Raw genomic sequence first — 20,781 nt, 5'->3', positions numbered from 1 at the left:
AAAAGCACTCCTAGCCACTGAGGTCACCTGGGTTTCCAACAACAAAGATGGATCCGGGAGCACCGCAAGTCTACGGACCTGCTCTTTCAGAGGGAGTACGACCCCATCCAAAGCAGGCAACTGACCAATTATCCGGACTTGGGAAGTGAATGGGCAGCTACCCAATAGTTGGCGCTCCCTCCGCCACTGCTCCGACCTGACCCATATCATTGCATCCCCATTCTCGGATAAAATCCCTAACACTTGCTGAATTTCTGCCCATGCAGGGTCTTTCACAGGCTGAAATCCGTCAGGTGTGGTTCCCATCTCCTTGCACCTTCACGCCAGGAAAGTCTCCCCCCAGCACCGGCTGAATTCCCGCCCTGCAACAATCTTCCCGTCCAACCCGCTTAGCCTTTCAACGGAAGCACCACCGCCCTCCCAGAAAAACTACATTTCCCAGAATGCCCATCGAGAAGCCCACCCCGCCCACCGACATCCGGCCCCTCCCTTGCCTTTCCCCAGCTGCGAAGGCGACAGGAGGGGTGGGCGGATGTTCTGGAATGGCGGCCGCGCGAGCCAATGGTGCGCCCGCTTCCGCCTAGAGCGGCCCATTCGGCGCCCGCGGTGGGCGCGGCCGAGCGGGCAGCCCCGGGAGGAGGTTCAGCAGGCGGAGAGGGGGGTGAGAAGTTGCTGCGGAGGCGCCTCTTTGGGGGAAGATGGTAGGTGGGCACCGCCCCCTCCCCACTTGGGGCCCCCGCTCGGCAGAAGCCCCTTCCCGAGGACAGAGTGCACCCGGTGGGCGGGGGAGGGGTCACTTGGGGGGGCTGCGTGGGGGGGCACCAGGTATTGGGGAGGGGGCTGTTGGAGGGGGCTGCCTGCTGTAAGGCGGGTGCTTGGAAGGGCTCATTTGGGGAGGGGGCTTTGGGGTCCTGTAAAGGAGCTCACTGGGGGGTCTGTCGGGGAGGGGAGCGTGTGGGGGGCCTCGTCCTAATAAGGGGGTTGCCAGGGTGGGGGGGGGAGGCCTGGATCGCATTTGGAGGGTGGGGGAGGAGGGAGCGCCCTGTTGGGGGGCAGAGCTCTGGCCGGGTGCAGCCTGTAGGCCAATAAAGGGCGGGCGACTTTGCACTTGCAAGGGGGGGAGCACTGACTCTCAGGTGGGGGGATTGGGGGAAGGGTGTTGGGCGTGCTAAGAGCCGGCCGGGGAGGGCGTAGGGGGACGGGCCACCTGGGGCTCAGTTGGGGGTCGTTGTGAGGGGATGCTTTGGGGCTGGGTGCTGTACACTGGAGGAACAAGCCTGATGAGGAGAGGTGGGGGGCGGAAGGGGGCTGCCGGGGGTGCTCTTTGTCCCCGCCTGGCTGGCAGATGGGGGAGCTGTAGGGGAGGCTTATGGGGCAAGGTACCTTCCCTCCCCCGATGTTGCTTGTGATGCTTCCTCTACTGCCTGTGCGTGTGCACAAGGACAACTTGCAGAGCTGATTGGGTCGGTGGTGCAACTTGCGGGATTCCCGTCTGGATGGAAGCAGCACCAGCTGTGGAGACTGGAGCGACTTGGAGCGGGCGGGGAGGGGGCTTCAGGGACGACTGGGGAGGAGCCTGGGCTTGTGTGGAGGAGATGGGATTCGCTGTGGGGCTGGATGGGACTTTGATGGGCAAACCCGGGATGTGGCGTTGTAGGGTGAGGAAAGGGTTGGGAGGGGCCTGTTGAGGGAATGGCCTGCTGAAGGCCCTCAATTCTGTTGGGGAGCAACATTTGTTGGGGGAGATTTAATGGGGTTTATTGGGAGCGACACACATGGTTCTCCCCTTTCTCCATTTTTATCCTCACAACAACCCTGTGAGGTAGGTTAGCTGAGAGGCAGTGAGTGGCCCCAAGTGCATCCCATTTAGCTTCTTGGCTGAGTGGGAATGTGCACCTTTATCTCTCAGGGCCTAATATGACGCTCTTAACAACTAAACCGCACTTGCTTGTGGACCTATCAGGGGTGTTTATTGATTACTTACAGGTTGCAGCGGGACCTGTCTGTTGCAGATGTGACATTCTGAGTAGCTAACGTGGCATCCTCCAAATGTTGTCAGGCGCCAATTCCCATAATCCCAGTCTGCATCTGTGTTGGAATTGCTTTTTTAAATGTTACGCTTTCTGTTTTAAAATGTTTTTAATCTTAGAAGATGTCTTGATAGCTTTTTTTTAAGTAATGTTTTTGAAGATGTTTTGTTTGAATTTGTTTTAAAGTTTGTTTTTATGATGTTTTAATAATGTTTTTAGTGCTTTTGTTTGCCAACCTGGGCTCCTGCTGGGAGGAAGGGTGAGATATAAATATAATAATAATAATAATAATAATTCCAGAAGGGCTGTAACTCAGTAGTAAAGCATCTGCTTTGCACGCAGGAGGTCTCAGGTTGGCATATGATCTTACTGCAGATAGGAAACAGCGTTATATCAACGGTGGCTGGAATCAAGTTGCTAGACCTTAATGGCTGCGAAGATCTAGGCAGTTTTGTATGTTTGGGGCATGCTGGCCAGGGGCTGATGAGAGCTGTAGTCCAACACATCTGGAGAGCACCATGTTAGCTATCTCTGGCTAGAGAAAGAGAAAGAGGGAGTTCCCCGCCCCTTATGTTTTATAATCTAGGGATGGAAGCATCTGCCGGCTCTAGGAGGCAGCTACTTAAAAATCTGCCTGTGACTTTCTTTGTGTTTTGTTTTAATACCAGGCTGATTTTCTGAAAGGGTTGCCTGTCTACAATAAAAGCAACTTTAGCCGGTTCCACGCAGACTCCGTATGTAAAGCGTCGGTAAGTATAACCCACCCTGGGTTGGAAATGGATGAGTCGCACTTGGGGGTGCATGGAACCCCTGTGGCAAGTCAATCTGGGGTCCATCTGTTGAAGGACTGGGCTAACTGACTGCTTCAGATTTGCAGAGAAAAAAACCCCAAACTGATCTCTCATTAGTAATGCTATTAATAATATAATACTATAATATTAATAATATTGATACTCATCTATCCAGGGTTTGTATGTTACTGAAGTGGCATGGGAGCAATTAGCAAATTAGCCTGGCATTTCCCACACTGTAGCTGCTACCCCTTCCCATGTGAGGCACATATAAATAAATGTACTCTTTAAATCACTTAGAAGCATATTTTGGCATGAAGCAGTATGTCAGTTAATTAATAAATAATATGTACAAAAATTGGACAGATTGGTACATTAGTGGGGGGAAACCCTAATTCATGTGCTGCTCAGAAAACTATTTTGAGGAAAGTATTTCTTGTTGATGTATGCCGATGAATGACTTCTCGAAAATGATACACAATTTGGGTTGTGTTCAGTATCTGTCATGCTCAGAGAAGAGCCGTTGCAATTAAAGGACATGACTTACCTAAGTTCATTAATTTCAGCAGGTCTACTCTGAGTAGAATTTAGTTGGACGCAACACTTTCCTTCACAGCAAGGATTGTGCATTGTTGACTTTTGTTTTTTTAAAACCCACACAAATATTTTCAAGTGTGCAGCCATGTTTTCAGATGCTATGAGCACAGTGTATTTACCAATTTGTATGCGTGCCTTCACGTAAACTGTGCACAAGTTTAAAAAGCTGAGTGTACACCAACCTAATATTTTAATAATACAGAAATTTGGGGAAGGGTTATAACTGCTTTGCATGCAGAAGGTCCCAGGGTCAGTCCCCAGCAGCATGGCTGGGAATGTCCCATCTGAAACCCTGGAGAAAGCCGCTCTGCCAGTCAGTGGAGGCATACTCAGCTAATGATCTGACTTGATATAGGGCAAGTTCCTTGGTTCCTAAATTAAGGAAAGAAAGAAAAAGAAGCCAAGCAGACTAGAGTACGCAAAAGGCACTGTTGTTTATTACGGTGTGGTGTGGAGTCAAATTAAAGACCTTAAAGCAATTTCCCCTTGATTCTGTTTTAACTTACTTTTTTTAGTTCATCTTCTTAAAAATGGCTTCCAGGACACCTTCCTTAATCTCTGTTGTGCAATCATTTTGACCATTTTGCTTTCGAGGATTAAACTTGTATTTTTTTCCTTTCTCCCACCATGTTCCATGAAAAAATGACGGCTAGCTGTAAGAACAATAACATTCAGATGCAATTTGGATAATGATTGTTGAACTGCAAGTCTCTCTCTCTCACACACACATATATCTCATTATTTTTTTCTTTTACATTTGCAGAATCGAAGACCATCAGTTTATCTGCCCACACGGGAATACCCATCGGAACAAAGTGAGTATCTGCATCCTCTTTTTTTTAAAATTCCAATTTTGACACTTGATAAATTTGCAAAGCGCATCCTCCAAATCTTTCAGTTGTTAAGGCGTTAACCGCTAAATGTATAATTAATTTGTTTTAATCAATTCTTGCTTTTAGATCTGGACTGGGGAACCTGCTTCCAGGTATTACTGGGCCACATCTCCATCAGCCAGAGTGGCCAGTGGTGGTGGTGGTGATAATGTTTGGCATGGTAGTTCAGCAACATCTGGAGGGCTACAGGTTCTCCCATCCGTGCTCTAAGAAGCAGCATTCCTTACCGTATGTGGGAGATGAAGGAATGGCTCCATTTAAGGAAAGGCATTCCCTCTCCTCAGAGTGGAGACTACCTCTTAGAAAATCAGTGGCCATCCAGGCGTTGCTGGACTCCAGCCCCCTTCAGCCTCACCAGCTGGCATGCTCAACGGTCAAGGATGATGATGGGAGTTTGAGTCCAGCAACATCTGGAGGGCCATAGATGTTCCCCATGCCTATTTTGGAGGCCTAAATTGTGCCTTCCTGGATTAAGCAAAAAGGTCAGTTTTTAATCCAGAATTCTTTTTCCGAGTGTGCGAGATGTCTCTGTGAACCTCAAGGCAATATACCTACTCTTTCATCCAGTGGCCAGGGATACATCACCATTGGACATGGAGGTTCCACCTTGCTGACTAATGTGTCAGTTGAACAGTTTAAGAAGGCAGTAGCTCCTGTCCTCCAGTCCATTTCTTAGCAGTTAATATTTGGAAGTAGAATGCCTTTCTCCATGGAGTCTGCATCTCGGTCTCATGGATGGCAGACCTGTCTAAGAAATACTGTTCTGGATCAGACCCAGGCCTGCCTCACCAGGCATTAGGTGGTCCACTGCGTGTGTGTATATATATATATAAATAACAAATTATTCACCTTACTTCTTGGGAATGACAAGCAATATGTATTACACTCTCTCTCCCCATCATATATATATATATGTGCATTTTTCTGCATTTTTAAAAGCAGTTAACCTGCTGAGTACTTATATGTGGATCAGAACAGCACTATCAAGCGGATTACGCACTTTTCTGAATTTTGCAGTGCAGTATTTTTTAAAAAAAGAGCATACAAAAGTGTATATTTTATTTAGGGGAAAATGCACTGAATATCAAAATGCATATTTTGTGTGGTGCCACCTGCCTCTTGGAATTCTCTGATGTTACATCGCAGACACGTGCCATCTCTGTTATCATTTTGTTGCCTATTCTTCCTGTTCCAACAAACCTTTTTTTAAGTGGGTTTTTTTTAATACAGTCTGTTTATGTGCTCCAGCAAACTATGAAAACTATGCTTGTGTGTATATAGTTGATATCTTTCTTCATCATTAAATCGCTTCAGGATGTTATATGGAAAGCAATGAATTAAATAAATGTTTTACAGCAAGATTTAAAATTCGGGAGGGAGTACATATAGTTAAAATGCTAGTTTTGTGTGGGTGTTTACAATAAATTATTGTTTAAAAAAAATCCACCAAAAAATTGAATGGCAGGAATCTAAGATTGCCGATCTGTGTCAGTTTGACATGCATCTATCTGTACTACTTATTCATTTTCCTCATCAAATAATGGTTTTGCCCATCACCTGAAGTTTGTTCCCACCTGCAAGTTGGGGCTTTGTGAGGCCAAGACCCTGACCCCTTGTAACTGAAGAGATGACAATACCTGGAGAAAAAGGCAGGGAACCGATGGGGGCACCTAGAAAAAAACGCATGGTGTGGCCCAGATTGCAAGAACAACCTGCAATTAGATACGAGTTGGCAAGATAAGATCAACTCTTTGAAGATTCCGGGCTGCACCGCTAGTGTCCCGGTTTGAATGGTTTTTTCTGTTTAGTTAATCGTGAGAGGCATTTAGAGGCAGTGGAGGTAGAATGTAGGCCTGCTAATGCAAGGGGACTGGCATTGTTTCTGCAAAAGTGTGAGTTACGTCAGCCCTGCAAAGTAGCCCAGGGCTGATAGCTAATACCATTGAGTGGTGTGTGACAACCCTGCAGTGTAATCCAGTGTTGTTATCCAGTCTCTTGGCACGCTGGGTTTTTTCCCCCATGGGGAAATTTAGCTGGGAGGGGTGTTGGTTGTAGCAGGAACATGAGGGGGGAGAATAATTAACTGCTTCCCACCCACAGGGGAAAATAGGGGATGGGTTGTTGTTGCTAGTAATGGGTATATTCACGTCAAAGGTTTCCTCAAACATTTAAAAATCCCTATTTCGCCTTTGCTAATACCATTGCTCTTTTTAACAATTTAATCTTCAGTTTATCCAAGCATTTTTGTAGTGAATTACAGGAAATTTGGAGAACTCTTTGATGCCTCCATATACTACCAATTTGTTTTTTTTAAAAACTATTCTGATAATATTTTCCTTCTTTCTTCAACAGTCATAGTAACAGAAAAGACAAACATTCTCTTGCGTTACCTACATCAGCAGTGGGACAAAAAGGTATACATTTTTTCCTAATGCCTGCTCAATTAGCAATCAAGATGTTTATATAATTTAAAAAGTGTCTGGTGGGGGTGGCATTCAAAGTATGCTGCAGGTCCACTAGGTGCGGGGGAACAGCCATAATCCCCTGTGCTTCTTTTTTGCTTCACTTTAAATGTCTCAAATTTAGAAGCAAAAATTGGAACAATGTTTTTGTGTCAGTGGCTTGCTTTCAAAATGGCATCTAGCTTTAAAAGCTTCAAGAGGAAATAGGAGAATCTCCTTAATTATTAAAATATTCAAACCCCATATAGCTTGGGACCAGGATACCTAAAAGATTGCCTCACCCCCTACATACCCAACAGTGTTCTGCAGCAGAGGGCATCTTGCAGGTACCATCCTATCAAGAGGTCCATTCTACACAATGTGAGAATCAGACATTTAGTTTGGCACACCTACCCTTTGGAACTCTGTCCGTCCCACTGCATATCAGACAGTCGCCTTCTCTCTCGTCCTTTCACCACCTCCTTTGACAAGCCTTCTGAAATCTTTATCCTAGTTTGGAATGAATTTGAATTGACTTTATATATGTGCTGTTTCATGCTGTTTCTATATTTACAACTTTATAAATCCTGCTGGGAGGAAGGGCAGGATATAAATTAAATTAAATAATAAATAAATTAATAAATGTTTTTATATATGCAATTGTTTTAACTACTGTATATATGTAAAAGACCCTCCATGGCGCAGAGTGGGAAGCAGCGGTAACGCAGCCGAAGCTCTGCTCACGGCCGGAGTTCGATTCCAACGGAAGGAGGAAGTTGAATCTCCGGTGAAAGGGGTCGAGGTCCGGCTTCCGTCCATCCGTGGTCGGTGAAATGAGTACCCGGCATATGCTGGGGGGTAAAGAAAGGCTGGGGAAGGAACTGGCAATCCCACCCCATATATACTGTCTGCCTAGTAAACGTCGCAAGACGTCACCCTAAGAGTCGGAAACGACTCGCACTACAAGTGCGGGGGCACCTTTACCTTTATATATGTAAAACAGTTACATATATTGTAAATTGCTTTGGGATGCCTCATGGGAAGTGGTTTATAAAAGACAAATAATGATGTGTAGTATACTTAGGACCTTAAACATCGGCACCTCCAAAATGGTTTAGATCCAACTAAGTTCTACTCCAAGTAGACCCAATAAAATAAATGGGCTTAAATTAGTCATGTCCATTAATTTCAGTGCGTCAACTCTGAGTAACACTGGATTATTTATTAAATTTATATCCTGCCCTTCCAGTCAGAGCCCAGATCATACCCCCCCCGCTGCCCCCCCCAGTGAAGGCTTTGCCAATTTCATTTCCTTGCAAATTGGTTTCATTCTTGTAATTTTGCTGTTGCTTTTAGTGAACCACTTTGGTATTTCTTTTGAAATGAAAGGCAGTAAATACATTATTTTTTAATAATAATAAATTTAATGCTCCTTCCCTGGCTTCCCAGAATGCAGCGAAAAAAAGAGACCCTGAACAGGGTGAAATAGAAGGTGAAAATTCTGCCCCGCCGCGCAAAATCGCCCGGACAGACAGCCAAGATATGAACGAGGACACTTAAAAAACAAATCAAAAAACTTTTGCTTGTCTTCTGTGTTAACATTTACAGGGGCTTCCTGTGTGGGTTTTTCTTTTGGTCACATTTCCACAACCACCCTTCCTTGCCCACCTCCCTCTCGCCCTCCCTTCACTATGCAGCCCAAACCATTTCTGACTTCGTAGGAGCCAATGTATTTATTTGTTTGTGTGCATGGGGAAAGTGTGTGGGGGTGGGTGGGAAGTGCGTGAGGGGGAAGAGAGGCCTCTTCGTCCATTTTTTTAAATTATTATTTATGCACTCTCCTTCCCTCCCCCTGGTGAAGCAAGTCAGAAAACAAATGATGTCTAAACTGTGATCAATGCCTTTTTTAAAAAAAGAAGAAAAAGACCCCCACTTTTGTGGCTGTTATTTGCCCCATCCTTCCCCACCATGTTTCTACTAATGTGGACTGTTCTTCATGGGGGGAGCCCAGTTCATGCTGAACACCCCTTTTCCCATCACACGTTTTCCTTGTGGAAAGGGCTGGATTGATTTTTTTCCCCTTCCTGCAGCCCTCCTAATCTGTTTTGAGGTGGGGAGACAAAATCCTCTCCCATTTTCTGACAAGAAATCCAAGAAAATCGATTGCGATGTCCCTCTTCAGTGGATGGTCCCCATCGGATACGTTCATTTTGCTGAAAACTGTTCTAACTGTCTTGTCTTTTCTTTTTTAACCATTTTTAGTCTTGTCTCCTGGGGAGTTTGTTAGCATGCCAGCTATAGATTGCAAGGGAAAAATATGTTTCTGCTTTGACCCCCCCCGTCTCTCTCCCCCCTGCTGCTCAGAGCACCCTTTGAATGGACCAGTCCTGTGCAACTTCTCCAGTAGAATAAAGAAAGATCTTTTCTCACCACCCTTTGCTGTTTGGTCAAACAATCTGTTCAGGGTTCCGCGGGGTGTGTGTGAGCTTAAATGTGTGAGTTGAATCCTACTTGGTGGAGACCCATTTGAAATGAATAGACCTACATTAATGTCTGCTCTTGAGTCCAGCCAATGTTGGACAGAACCCAAGGGCTGTATTAACATCGAACTGGTATTATATAACATAAAATTGCTAATATAAGCAATTATAAGTGGATGCTTTGGCTGCAGAACAGGCATATGTTACTGCCCTGGGCTCCTGCTGGGAGGAAGGGCGGGATATAAATTAAATTTAAATCTTCACCGAGGTTGGCTGTAGAAACCCTGTCCAAGTGCCTGGAGTCGGTGAGTGGCTGGATGGGAAGGAATAAGCTGAAGCTGAACCCTGACAAAACCGAGGTACTGTTTGTGGGAGACAAGGGAAGGCTGGGGGATGTGGACCTGGTGCTCAATGGGGTACGATTGCCCCTGAAAGACCAGGTCCGCAGCCTGGGGGTCATTCTTGACTCCCAGCTGACCATGGAGGCTCAAGTCTCGGCTGTGAGCCGGGCGGCGCTGTATCAACTCCATCTGATACGGAGTCTGCGCCCCTACCTTCCCAACCATCTGCTCCCACCGGTAGTACATGCCCTGGTCACCTCTCGCCTAGACTACTGTAATGCGCTCTACGTGGGGTTACCCTTGAAAACGGTCCGGAAGCTGCAACTGGTACAGAATGCGGCGGCTCGTCTGATTAAAGGCAGCCGCCGGCAAGATCACATCACTCCAGTGCTGAAGGAGTTCCACTGGCTACCGGTTGTTTACCGGGCCCAATTCAAGGTGTTGGTTTTGACCTTTAAAACCCTACACGGTTTTAGCCCAGTCTATCTGAAGGAGCGCCTCCAGCATAGTCGGGGATGCCGCTCAACAAGATCAGCCTCAGAAGACCTTCTCTCGATCCCACCGGTTAAAACAGCTAGACTGGTGAGGACTAGAGAGAGGGCTTTTTCAATAGTGGCCCCCACCCTGTGGAATTCTCTCCCAAATGATCTCCGCCATGCCCCTTCTATGATGAGGTTCCGCCGGGCCTTGAAGACCTGGCTCTTCAGGCAGGCTTTTGGGGTGGGTTAGGTTTTTACTGTTACGGTTTTAAATTTTAATGTTTTAATGTATTGTTTTATCTTGTACATCGCCCAGAGTGGCTGGACAACCAGCCAGATGGGCGACTAATAAATAATAATAATAAATAATTAATAAATAAAAATACGTAGCTATCTGTGGCCAGATAAGCATCATTATCAATATTGGATCCCTTTGGCGTAGTTGCTTTTGACGTCTGTATATAATTTTTGTTTGTTTGAAATTGTTGGTTATACTATAAATCCATATTTTATATATATGCCAAACTGCATGTGTGTAGACCACTAAAGAATAGAGCCAAAATGCATTTGGGCATATTTCATTTTGTTTTATTAAATCAAGTGATTATTTATAATTGTTTATATTAGTTACATAAAATATCATAATACCAGTTTTATGTTAATTTAGTTCACATCGTTTGAACATTCAGGGTCTGATTTATTAACAGTCACATTCTCTTGGTTTGTGTTGGGACTTATTTCCTTTCCGTTTAGATTCCCTTTCCCACAAACATAGGAAACGTGGTTTCCAGAGGATGTTGGGCAACCAGTTCCTCCCCACATCAACTACACTGTGGGAAGGGTCCTGATGATTTAAAAAAAACACTGAAATGGTTTGTTGTGTTTCTGAAATGTGTAATCTAGGCGTTGAAAGGATTTGTATCCTGAAAGCGGGGATATGAATAAATGTAATAAATAAATAGACTCTGTTCGTCCCTCGCTGATGGGAGTTGGGATCCCACAACAACTTCTGAAGGGTCACTGATTCTCCAGTCGGTGATGTTGATGGTTCAGTGTGCGGACATTCAGCATGCAAAGCATTATGAACATTCCTGTTAGCAATGTTAGCAGGTTGAACCATTCTCCATTCCTGAATCTGTGGCTCTCCATTAGTTGCTGGATGACAACTCCCATTGCCCCTGGCCATCAGCCATGCTGGCTGCAGAGCCAGGGAGCTGTGGTCTTACTGTGTTGGGGAAGGTTACCCTAAGCCAGTAGCTCCCAAACTTTTCCCCCCCATGGACCACTTGAAAACTGCTGAGTCCTGTTGGACCACTTAATGATTTTCCTGACTGTTGTAGGAATTGGAATGTGCCCTGCTAGAAGCTGCCTGGTTTTTAATTGTGTTTTTATGGCTTTTCTTATATTGCATTTCATTGTATTACAATTTGAATTCCATAGAATACAAGAATAAAATGCAGTTTAAAGAATAAAAGGAGGAATAAAATACCATTCAAAACTATCATGAATATTTTAATGTGCTGCTCCTGCTGTTTTCCATAGACATACCTCAGACTACCTCAGTGGAGTTCATGGAGCAGTTTGGGAATCCCAGCCCTGTCAGTCACAAAAGCGGAAGAGAAAGATTTGTATAACCTGCTAAGAAAAGTCTTTTTAAAAAGTTGGCCCAACTCATGGGGGAGAGGTGTGTTTTAAAAAAATCAGTAGCTCCTTGTGACACAATAAGTCAATGGAATCTCTTTGTCCAGGGGCAACCTGCCGCCTGAATCTCTGTTGAAAATGAAATGGACGGCCTTCAAGTCAATCCTGACTTATGGCGACCCTATGAATAGGGTTTTCATGGTAAGCGGTATTCAGAGGGGGGTTACCATTGCCTCCCTCAGGCTGAGAGGCAGTGACTGGCCCAAGGTCAACCAGTGAGCTTCATGGCTGTGGGAGGATTCGAATCCTGGTCTCCCAGGTCCTAGTCCCACACCTTAATCACTACACAATTACTGGAGGGCAAACAGCTGTCTGTGGACCGACGGCTCCCTGGCCACTGTGGAAAGCAGGAAACTGGCTGAGATGGAGCTTTTTTAGATTGATCAAGTGAAGGCTGTTGAGTACCAACTATTTATACCGAATTTAAAATGTTCTGTGTACGCATCAACCTCAGTCATCTTGACACCCGATCTCGGAAGCTAAGCAGGGTCAGGCCTGGTTAGTACTTGGATGGGAGACTGCCTGGGAATACCGGCTGCCATCGGCTTAGAGGAAGGTAATGGCAAACCACCTCTGAATGCCTTTTACCATGAAAACCCTATGAATACATCCAAAAAAGATTCATAGGGTTGACTTGAAGGAACATAAATAAATTCAGAAGGGGTGGGGAGAGAGTTTGTAGGTAGGTGAGAGTGGACGTGCACAGAAGCTAAATGGCCGGAGTTAAATTGATGGAGCAACCCAAGTGGAACTTGGAGGGTGATAACGGGTTTGTGGCACAACAGCTCAGATCTTTGACAGACAGGAATGTCCAAGGGGTTCAGGTTGGGTCCCAGGAGTGGAGTCAGAACCTCTTCCAATTCATACCTCTCTTAATTGTTATCCTGTGTCAGCGAAGGCCAATGGGCTCCATTTCCAATCAGCTGCCAGCTATAGTGAGTGCGTAGGTGGGCGGGTTTAACATTTCGCTTGCCTGAATAGTAAATTTGCAAAGTGTTCATCTTCCATGTTGCCGGTCCTCTAACCCCCCACACCTGGTTCCAAGTGATTGATTGAATACGATAACCCCGCTACCTTCAGCAAGGCCTTGAGCCTCTATGCGCATCACTGTTTTAGGACCAGCTGCAGCCTTAATGTATGAACGCAACCGAAGGAGGTCTGACAACAGATCTCACACAAGTAATTAAAGATAAGCAGCCTTGGTTGCAACTTGGTGTGGCGTAGTATATAAATGGAAATGGACTGCCTTCAAGTCGATTCCGACGTATGGTGACCCTAGGGTGTTCATGGTGAGCGGTATTCAGAGGGGGTTTACCATTTATTTTTATTTATTTTATTTATTATTTAATTTGTATCCTGCCCTTCCTCCCAGCAGGAGCCCAGGGTGGCAACCAAAGCACTAAAAACACTTTAAAACCTCATAAAAACAGTTCTTAAAATATGTTAAAACAAAAACAGCATTAAAAACATTAAAAAAACTTTTTAAAAGGGTTAAAAACATTATTAAAAAACACTGAGCAGCATTCAGAGGAGGTTTCTCATTGCCTTTCTCTGAGAGGCAGTGACTGGCCCAAGGTCACCCAGCGAGCTTCATGGCTGGATGCGGATTTGAACCCTGGTCTCCCAGGTCGTAGTCCAACAATCTAACCACTAAGCCACACTGGCTCTCAGTATGTGCATAACAGCTATTAAACAACAATGTAAGGTCAGTTTTGGCCTGTTGGTTTTAAATCAAAGCAAAACCTGTTCAATAAAATGTGGGCTGCCTTCAAATGTAGAATCCAAGGGCAGGAGAAGGGAAACTATATCTTCCAACTACAGTGAATAAGTATGTTATGAAGTGCACAGAATAAGTTCCCCCATTTTTTCCCTTTTGTTGAAATATATTTTTATTGCATTTCTGCCAATTTTACAAAAATATGACAAAAATAACTTAAAAGAAATTGAAATCTTCCCTCTGTTTTTTTTTGTTTAAGATACCAAAATAAGTTAAAATGCTGCAAAGTAATAACGAAACAAAAAGCAACCTACCTCTTGTGGACAGTAATTGCTTGGAAGAATGAGACATTTAAACAGATGGTTGTATAAATTACTTGAAAAGAGAGATCTTTGTATGGGTTTAGCCATGGATGCTGTGGGGCTGGTGGGGTGGAGGGGGAGAGAGAAAGAGCAGCTCTAAGAAAACTGTGGCTCCCCCAGCCATCCCGCCAATGTCTTCAAGGATTCCTGTTGTATTTGAGACGTGCATTTCCTTGAATGGACTTCTTGAAGCTTTGGTAGGCTGACATCATGAACATTAATGCATGCTGGACTATTGTGGAAATGGCTTCCATGATAAGGCAATGAAAAGGCAGCGGAGTTGAAGGTAACGTGTTGCAAGCGCTCGCACCTCTCTGTTGGATTGAAAGGTGCCCACTTTAATTAGGGTTAATCTAGCCCCCTGCCAAAAAGGATGACATGAGAATGCCCATAGGCACAGCAGTCAACGAAGAGAATAAATCCTTCCTTGTGGATGGGGTAAGATTCGCAAACGAGTGGGTTTGCATCCCCCACCACGTCAAGGCTACGTCAAGAAGCCCACAGATTTCCAGGACTAGTTCATCCATCCTCCCAGCCTTCCTCTCATCATCAATAAAGTAGAATTGGCAAGGAGCTGAATGGTTGGCACCCATCCCTGGCTGCAAATGTTGCATTATTGCTGTTGCAAAATAGCTCAGAGAGATGATGCCATCGCAAGAAACAAAACCATTGTGGAAGAAATGCATGCATGTCAATCCGTTCTTTTGCACCCAAGCCTGACTGAGAACTTCAGCCTTGACAGAACCTTTTGGACTGCCACTGAGATGGTGGAGCAGCTCAGGTGAGAGGCATCAGGTATTGCTCTTCCCCATTCCCACCCACCCCTTACCTGAAAATGCCGATAGAGATGGCAGTCACATGCTCAACTTCCTTCTAGCACATTATCGTTTCAATGGCTTTTTGGGGCAGGGAGGGTGAATGCACTAGTGGTCAACGGTGTATTCAGTCCAAGGCAGTAATGGCTTGAAGAAAACACGGCTTGAGAATGCAGAACAGAGGTATTCCTCCCTTTAGGGACGCTGCTTTTACTTCCTGTGATGTGACCAACTCCATCAGACAATTAATAAAAACTAAAAAAATACAAAGCTGATTTTTTCTTTCTTGGGATCTGTAGGACCCTGAGATTCTGCCTTGGTCTATTAACTTCATACAGCATTCAATTTGGGGACCACAAAGAGGGGAAATGGCCGGATATCCTCTGCCACTTCCTTGCAGGTTGGCAAAAAACATCGCGGAAACGGAGCCTGCCAGGTGCCCCCATCCCACTTGTTTCTCTAAATTGCTAAAGTTCTCACCAGGACTACGGTGACCCCATTTCCCCAGTTGCACAAAATCCAAATGAAAGAAAAAAAGGGGGGGGAAACCCCAAAATGCTTGAAAAAATATATTTATTATGACAAAAGCCCAACGCGTTTCGGCCACTCTGTGGTTCGGCCTTCGTCAGGGGCTGTGAACCAAATCATGAGAACACACCATGGAATTTCATACAGCATAAAACCATAATATATCTGTGAAAATAATCATTGTTACTTCCATAAATGGGTCTAAAATATTCTTCTCTAGCAAATCTGCTCAAATAACATTGACCACGAAGAAGCCTTCACTGAGCGTGCTCATATATACACACAAACCCAGGTGCCTGGTTGCAGGTATAACAGGTATCAATTCATTTATGCAGTTCAGTGTAGTTGCCAGAGATTTTTCCAGAGCTTGGAAAAGTTACCTTTTTGAACTACAACTCCCACCAGCCCAATGCAGTGGCCATGCTGGCTGGGGCTGATGGGAGTTGTAGTTTTAAAAAGTAACTTTTCCAAGCTCTGGACTTTACATAGGTCAAACATCAAGAAACGTATAGGGGAACATATTAGTAACATCAAAAACGAGAGATCTGGGGTTCCCTTGGTGGAACATTTTACAAGATGTCATCATTCCTTTGTTGACTTTAAATTTGGGGTGTTAAAAAAAATAAGCAGAGCTTGGCAAAGTTACTTTTTTAAACTACAACTCCCATCAGCCCCAGCCAGCATGGCCACTGGGCTGATGGGAGTTGTAGTTCAAAAAAAGTACATTTTCCAAGCTCTGAAAATAAGTGTGACCAAAAGCGAAGTTTTATTAAGGAGAGAAATAGCTTGGATTTTGGAACTGAAAACGCTGACCCCTAGTATTCTCAATGAGGGGTTAGAGCAGACCTTCCCAACCAGTGTGCCTCCAGATGTTGTTGGACCACAACTCCCATCTTTCCTGACCATTGGCAATGCTGGCTGAGGCTGATGGGAGTTGTGGTACAACAACATCTGGAGGCACACTGGTTGGGAAAGGCTAGTTTCTTCCTCTCTTGTGAATCTCACTAAATATTGATCATCCCTTTCATATTCTTTTGCCTCAGTTGTATGTAATTCCCTGTTAATTACCTGCAATCAGGCACCTGGGTTTGTGTGTGTGTGTATATATCTATATCTATCTATAGATATAGATATATAGATATAGATATAAGAACATAAGAACATAAGAAGAGCCTGCTGGATCAGGCCAGTGGCCCATCTAGTCCAGCATCCTGTTCTCACAGTGGCCAACCAGGTGCCTGGGGGAAGCCCACAAGCAGGACCCGAGTGCAAGAACACTCTCCCCTCCTGAGGCTTCCGGCAACTGGTTTTCAGAAGCATGCTGCCTCTGACTAGGGTGGCACAGCACAGCCATCATGGCTAGTAGCCATTGATAGCCCTGTCCTCCATGAATTTGTCTAATCTTCTTTTAAAGCCGTCCAAGCTGGTGGCCATTACTGCATCTTGTGGGAGCAAATTCCATAGTTTAACTATGCGCTGAGTAAAGAAGTACTTCCTTTTGTCTGTCCTGAATCTTCCAACATTCAGCTTCTTTGAATGTCCACGAGTTCTAGTATTATGAGAGAGGGAGAAGAACTTTTCTCTATCCACTTTCTCAATGCCATGCATAATTTTATACACTTCTATCATGTCTCCTCTGACCCGCCTTTTCTCTAAACTAAAAAGCCCCAAATGCTGCAACCTTTCCTCGTAAGGGAGTCGCTCCATCCCCTTGATCATTCTGGTTGCCCTCTTCTGAACCTTTTCCAACTCTAGAATATCCTTTTTGAGATGAGGCGACCAGAACTGTACACAGTATTCCAAATGCGGCCGCACCATAGATTTATACAACGGCATGATGATATCGGCTGTTTTATTTTCAATACCTTTCCTAATTATTGCTAGCATGGAATTTGCCTTTTTCACAGCTGCCGCACACTGGGTCGACATTTTCATCGTGCTGTCCACTACAACCCCGAGGTCTCTCTCCTGGTCGGTCACCGCCAGTTCATACCCCATGAGCGTATATGTGAAATTAAGATTTTTTGCTCCAATATGCATAATTTTACACTTGTTTATATTGAATTGCATTTGCCATTTTTCTGCCCATTCACTCAGTTTGGAGAGGTCTTTTCGGAGCTCTTCGCAATCCCTTTTTGTTTTAACAACCCTGAACAATTTAGTGTCGTCAGCAAACTTGGCCACTTCACTGCTCACTCCTAATTCTAGGTCATTCATGAACAAGTTGAAAAGTACAGGTCCCAATACCGATCCTTGAGGGACTCCACTTTCTACAGCCCTCCATTGGGAGAACTGTCCGTTTATTCCTACTCTCTGCTTTCTGCTTCTTAACCAATTTCTTATCCACAAGAGGACCTCTCCTCTTATTCCATGACTGCTAAGCTTCCTCAGAAGCCTTTGGTGAGGTACCTTGTCAAACGCTTTTTGAAAGTCTAAGTACACTATGTCCACTGGATCACCTCTATCTATATGCTTGTTGACACTCTCAAAGAATTCTAATAGGTTACTGAGACAGGACTTTCCTTTGCAGAAGCCATGCTGGCTCTGCTTCAGCAAGGCTTGTTCTTCTATGTGCTTAGTTAATCTAGCTTTAATAATACTTTCTACCAGTTTTCCAGGGACAGAAGTTAAGCTAACTGGCCTGTAATTTCCGGGATCCCCTCTGGATCCCTTTTTGAAGATTGGCGTTACATTTGCCACTTTCCAGTCCTCAGGCACGGAGGAGGACCTGAGGGACAAGTTACATATTTTAGTTAGCAGATCAGCAATTTCACCTTTGAGTTCTTTGAGAACTCTCGGGTGGATGCCATCCGGGCCCGGTGATTTGTCAGTTTTTATATTGTCCATTAAGCTTAGAACTTCCTCTCTCGTTACCACTATTTGTCTCAGTTCCTCAGAATCCCTTCCTGCAAATGTTAGTTCAGGTTCAGGGATCTGCCCTATATCTTCCACTGTGAAGACAGATGCAAAGAATTCATTTAGCTTCTCTGCAATCTCCTTATCGTTCTTTAGGACACCTTTGACTCCCTTATCATCCAAGGGTCCAATTGTCTCCCTAGATGGTCTCCTGCTTTGAATGTATTTATAGAATTTTTTGTTGTTGGTTTTTATGTTCTTAGCAATGTGCTCCTCAAATTCTTTTTTAGCATCCCTTATTGTCTTCTTGCATTTCTTTTGCCAGAGTTTGTGTTCTTTTTTATTTTCTTCATTTGGACAAGACTTCCATTTTTTGAAGGAAGACTTTTTGCCTCTGAGAGCTTCCTTGACTTCGCTCGTTAACCATGCTGGCATCTTCTTGGCCCTGGCGGTACCTTTTCTGATCTGCGGTATGCACTCCAGTTGAGCTTCTAATATAGTGTTTTTAAACAAGTTCCAAGCATTTTCGAGTGATGTGACCCTCTGGACTTTGTTTTTCAGCTTTCTTTTTACCAATCCCCTCATTTTTGTGAAGTTTCCTCTTTTGAAGTCAAATGTGACCGTGTTGGATTTTCTTGGCAATTGGCCAGTTACATGTATGTTTAATTTAATAGCACTGTGGTCACTGCTCCCAATCGGTTCAACAACACTTACATCTTGCACCAGGTCCCGGTCCCCACTGAGGATTAAGTCCAGGGTTGCCGTCCCTCTGGTCGGTTCCATGACCAACTGGTCTAGGGAATAGTCATTTAGAATATCTAGAAACTTTGCTTCTTTGTCATGACTGGAACACATATGCAGCCAGTCTATGTCTGGGTAGTTGAAGTCACCCATTACTACCACATTTCCTAGTTTGGATGCTTCCTCAATTTCATATCTCATCTCAAGGTCTCCCTGAGCATTTTGATCAGGGGGACGATAGATCATTCCCAGTATTAAGTCCCTCCTGGGGCATGGTATCACCATCCACAATGATTCTGTGGAGGAGTCTGCCTCTTTTGGGGTTTCGAGCTTGCTGGATTCAATGCCTTCTTTCACGTATAGAGCGACTCTGCCACCAATACATCCTTCCCTGTCCTTCCGATATAGTTTATATCCAGGGATAACCGTATCCCACTGGTTTTCTCCATTCCACCAGGTCTCCGTTATGCTCACTATATCAATGCTCTCCTCTAAGACCAAGCACTCCAGTTCTCCCATCTTGGTTCGCAGGCTCCTAGCATTAGCATACAGGCACTTGTAAGCAGTGTCTCTCTTCAAGTGTCTTTGGCACTTGTGGTTAGGCCTGTGGTAATTTTGCTCTTCTGAATTTATATCCTGTGACCCTGCTCTCACAATGCCTACTTCTAGGCCTACCCCTTTTAAAATTTCATCATTTCTTTGGTTTTTATCCCAGGGGGGAGGTTTATTCCGAACCGGACCTTTCTCAGCTCCTGTCGGATTTCCCCCCTCAGTCAGTTTAAAAGCTGCTCTGCCACCTTTTTAATTTTAAGTGCCAGCAGTCTGGTTCCATTCTGGTTCAAGTGGAGCCCGTCCCTTTTGTACAGGCCCGGCTTGTCCCAAAATGTTCCCCAGTGCCTAACAAATCCAAACCCTTCCACCCGACACCATCGTTTCATCCATGCATTGAGACTGCGAAGCTGGGCCTGTCTGGCTGGTCCTGCGCGTGGAACCGGTAGCATTTCAGAGAAAGCCACCTTGGAGGTCCTGGCTTTCAGCATCCTACCTAGCAACCTAAATTTTGCTTCCAGGACCTCACGGCTGCATTTCCCCATGTCGTTGGTGCCAACGTGGCATATCTATCTATAGATATATAGATATATCTATCTATATATCTATAGATAGATACAGATCTATCTATCTATCTATCTATCTATCTATATGAGCACGCTCAGTGAAGGCTTCTTCGTGGCCATTGTTATTTTGAGCAGATTTGCTAGAGAAGAATATCTTAGACCCATTTATGTAAGTAAAAATTATTATTTTTTCCACAGATATATTATGGTTTTATGCTGTATGAAATTCCATGGTGTGTTCTGATGATTTTGTTTACAGCCCCTGACGAAGGCCCAAACCACAGAGTGGCCGAAACGCGTTGGGCTTTTGTCATAATAAATATATTTTTTCCAGCATTTTGAGTTCCCCCTCTTTTTTTCTTTCTTTTTGCTTTTGGGTGCTTGCCACCTTTTGCGGTTGGACAAAATCAAAACGGCATACTATCTCCCTCCCCACTCACCTATTCTGTTTATCTCATAATAAATTCTGAATATTTTCTCTTTCAGCCTAAGTTCCCAAGTGCCACCCCTTCCATCAGGCCCAGGCATGACTGGGTCCTTGGGCACCAACTTGCCCCAGGCCTGCGGCACCTGCTCGCACATCCCACCCAGAGCTTGGAAATGTTCCTTTTTTCAAACTACATCTCCCATCAGCCCCAGCCAGCATGGCCACTGGATTGGGCTGATGGGAGTTGTAGTTCAAAAAAGTAACATTTCCAAGCTCTGATCCCACCTACCTCATCTCGTGTTGTGTCACGTGAATGACGTGCATGCATAGCGTGCATGCCAGCCATCAACCAAGATGGCGGCTGCGGCATTAGCCCTTCTGCTGCCATGTTTGTTGATGACAGACACGCGCGCACAGCATTGTCAGGGACAGGAGAGGTAGGCAGGGCATTGCAGGCATGCTTATTG

General features: G+C 44.8%; 1 protein-coding gene across 1 annotated transcript; it reads left to right on the top strand.

Moving 5' to 3' along the window:
- The first annotated feature begins 501 nt into the window (after window positions 1–501).
- On the top strand, window positions 502–9,184 carry DDA1 (DET1 and DDB1 associated 1). Its single transcript, XM_061601584.1, has 5 exons — window positions 502–701; window positions 2,699–2,779; window positions 4,182–4,233; window positions 6,664–6,725; window positions 8,202–9,184. Exons 1-5 carry the CDS (start codon window positions 699–701, stop codon window positions 8,310–8,312), a joined length of 309 nt encoding a protein of 102 aa, XP_061457568.1. The 5' UTR covers window positions 502–698; the 3' UTR covers window positions 8,313–9,184.
- Window positions 9,185–20,781: the final 11,597 nt, after the last annotated feature.

This window comes from Rhineura floridana, chromosome 18 (genome assembly GCF_030035675.1).
Source record: "Rhineura floridana isolate rRhiFlo1 chromosome 18, rRhiFlo1.hap2, whole genome shotgun sequence".
Classification (NCBI taxonomy): Eukaryota; Metazoa; Chordata; class Lepidosauria; order Squamata; family Rhineuridae; genus Rhineura; species Rhineura floridana.
The sequence above is the reverse complement of the archived record's forward strand: the minus strand, read 5'-3'. Positions and strand labels throughout refer to the sequence as shown.

Coding starts and splice junctions, on each gene's coding strand:
- DDA1 (XM_061601584.1), top strand. Junction 2,780..4,181: donor ACTCCGTATGTAAAGCGTCG/GTAAGTATAACC, acceptor TTACATTTGCAG/AATCGAAGACCATCAGTTTA. Junction 4,234..6,663: donor GGAATACCCATCGGAACAAA/GTGAGTATCTGC, acceptor TTTCTTCAACAG/TCATAGTAACAGAAAAGACA.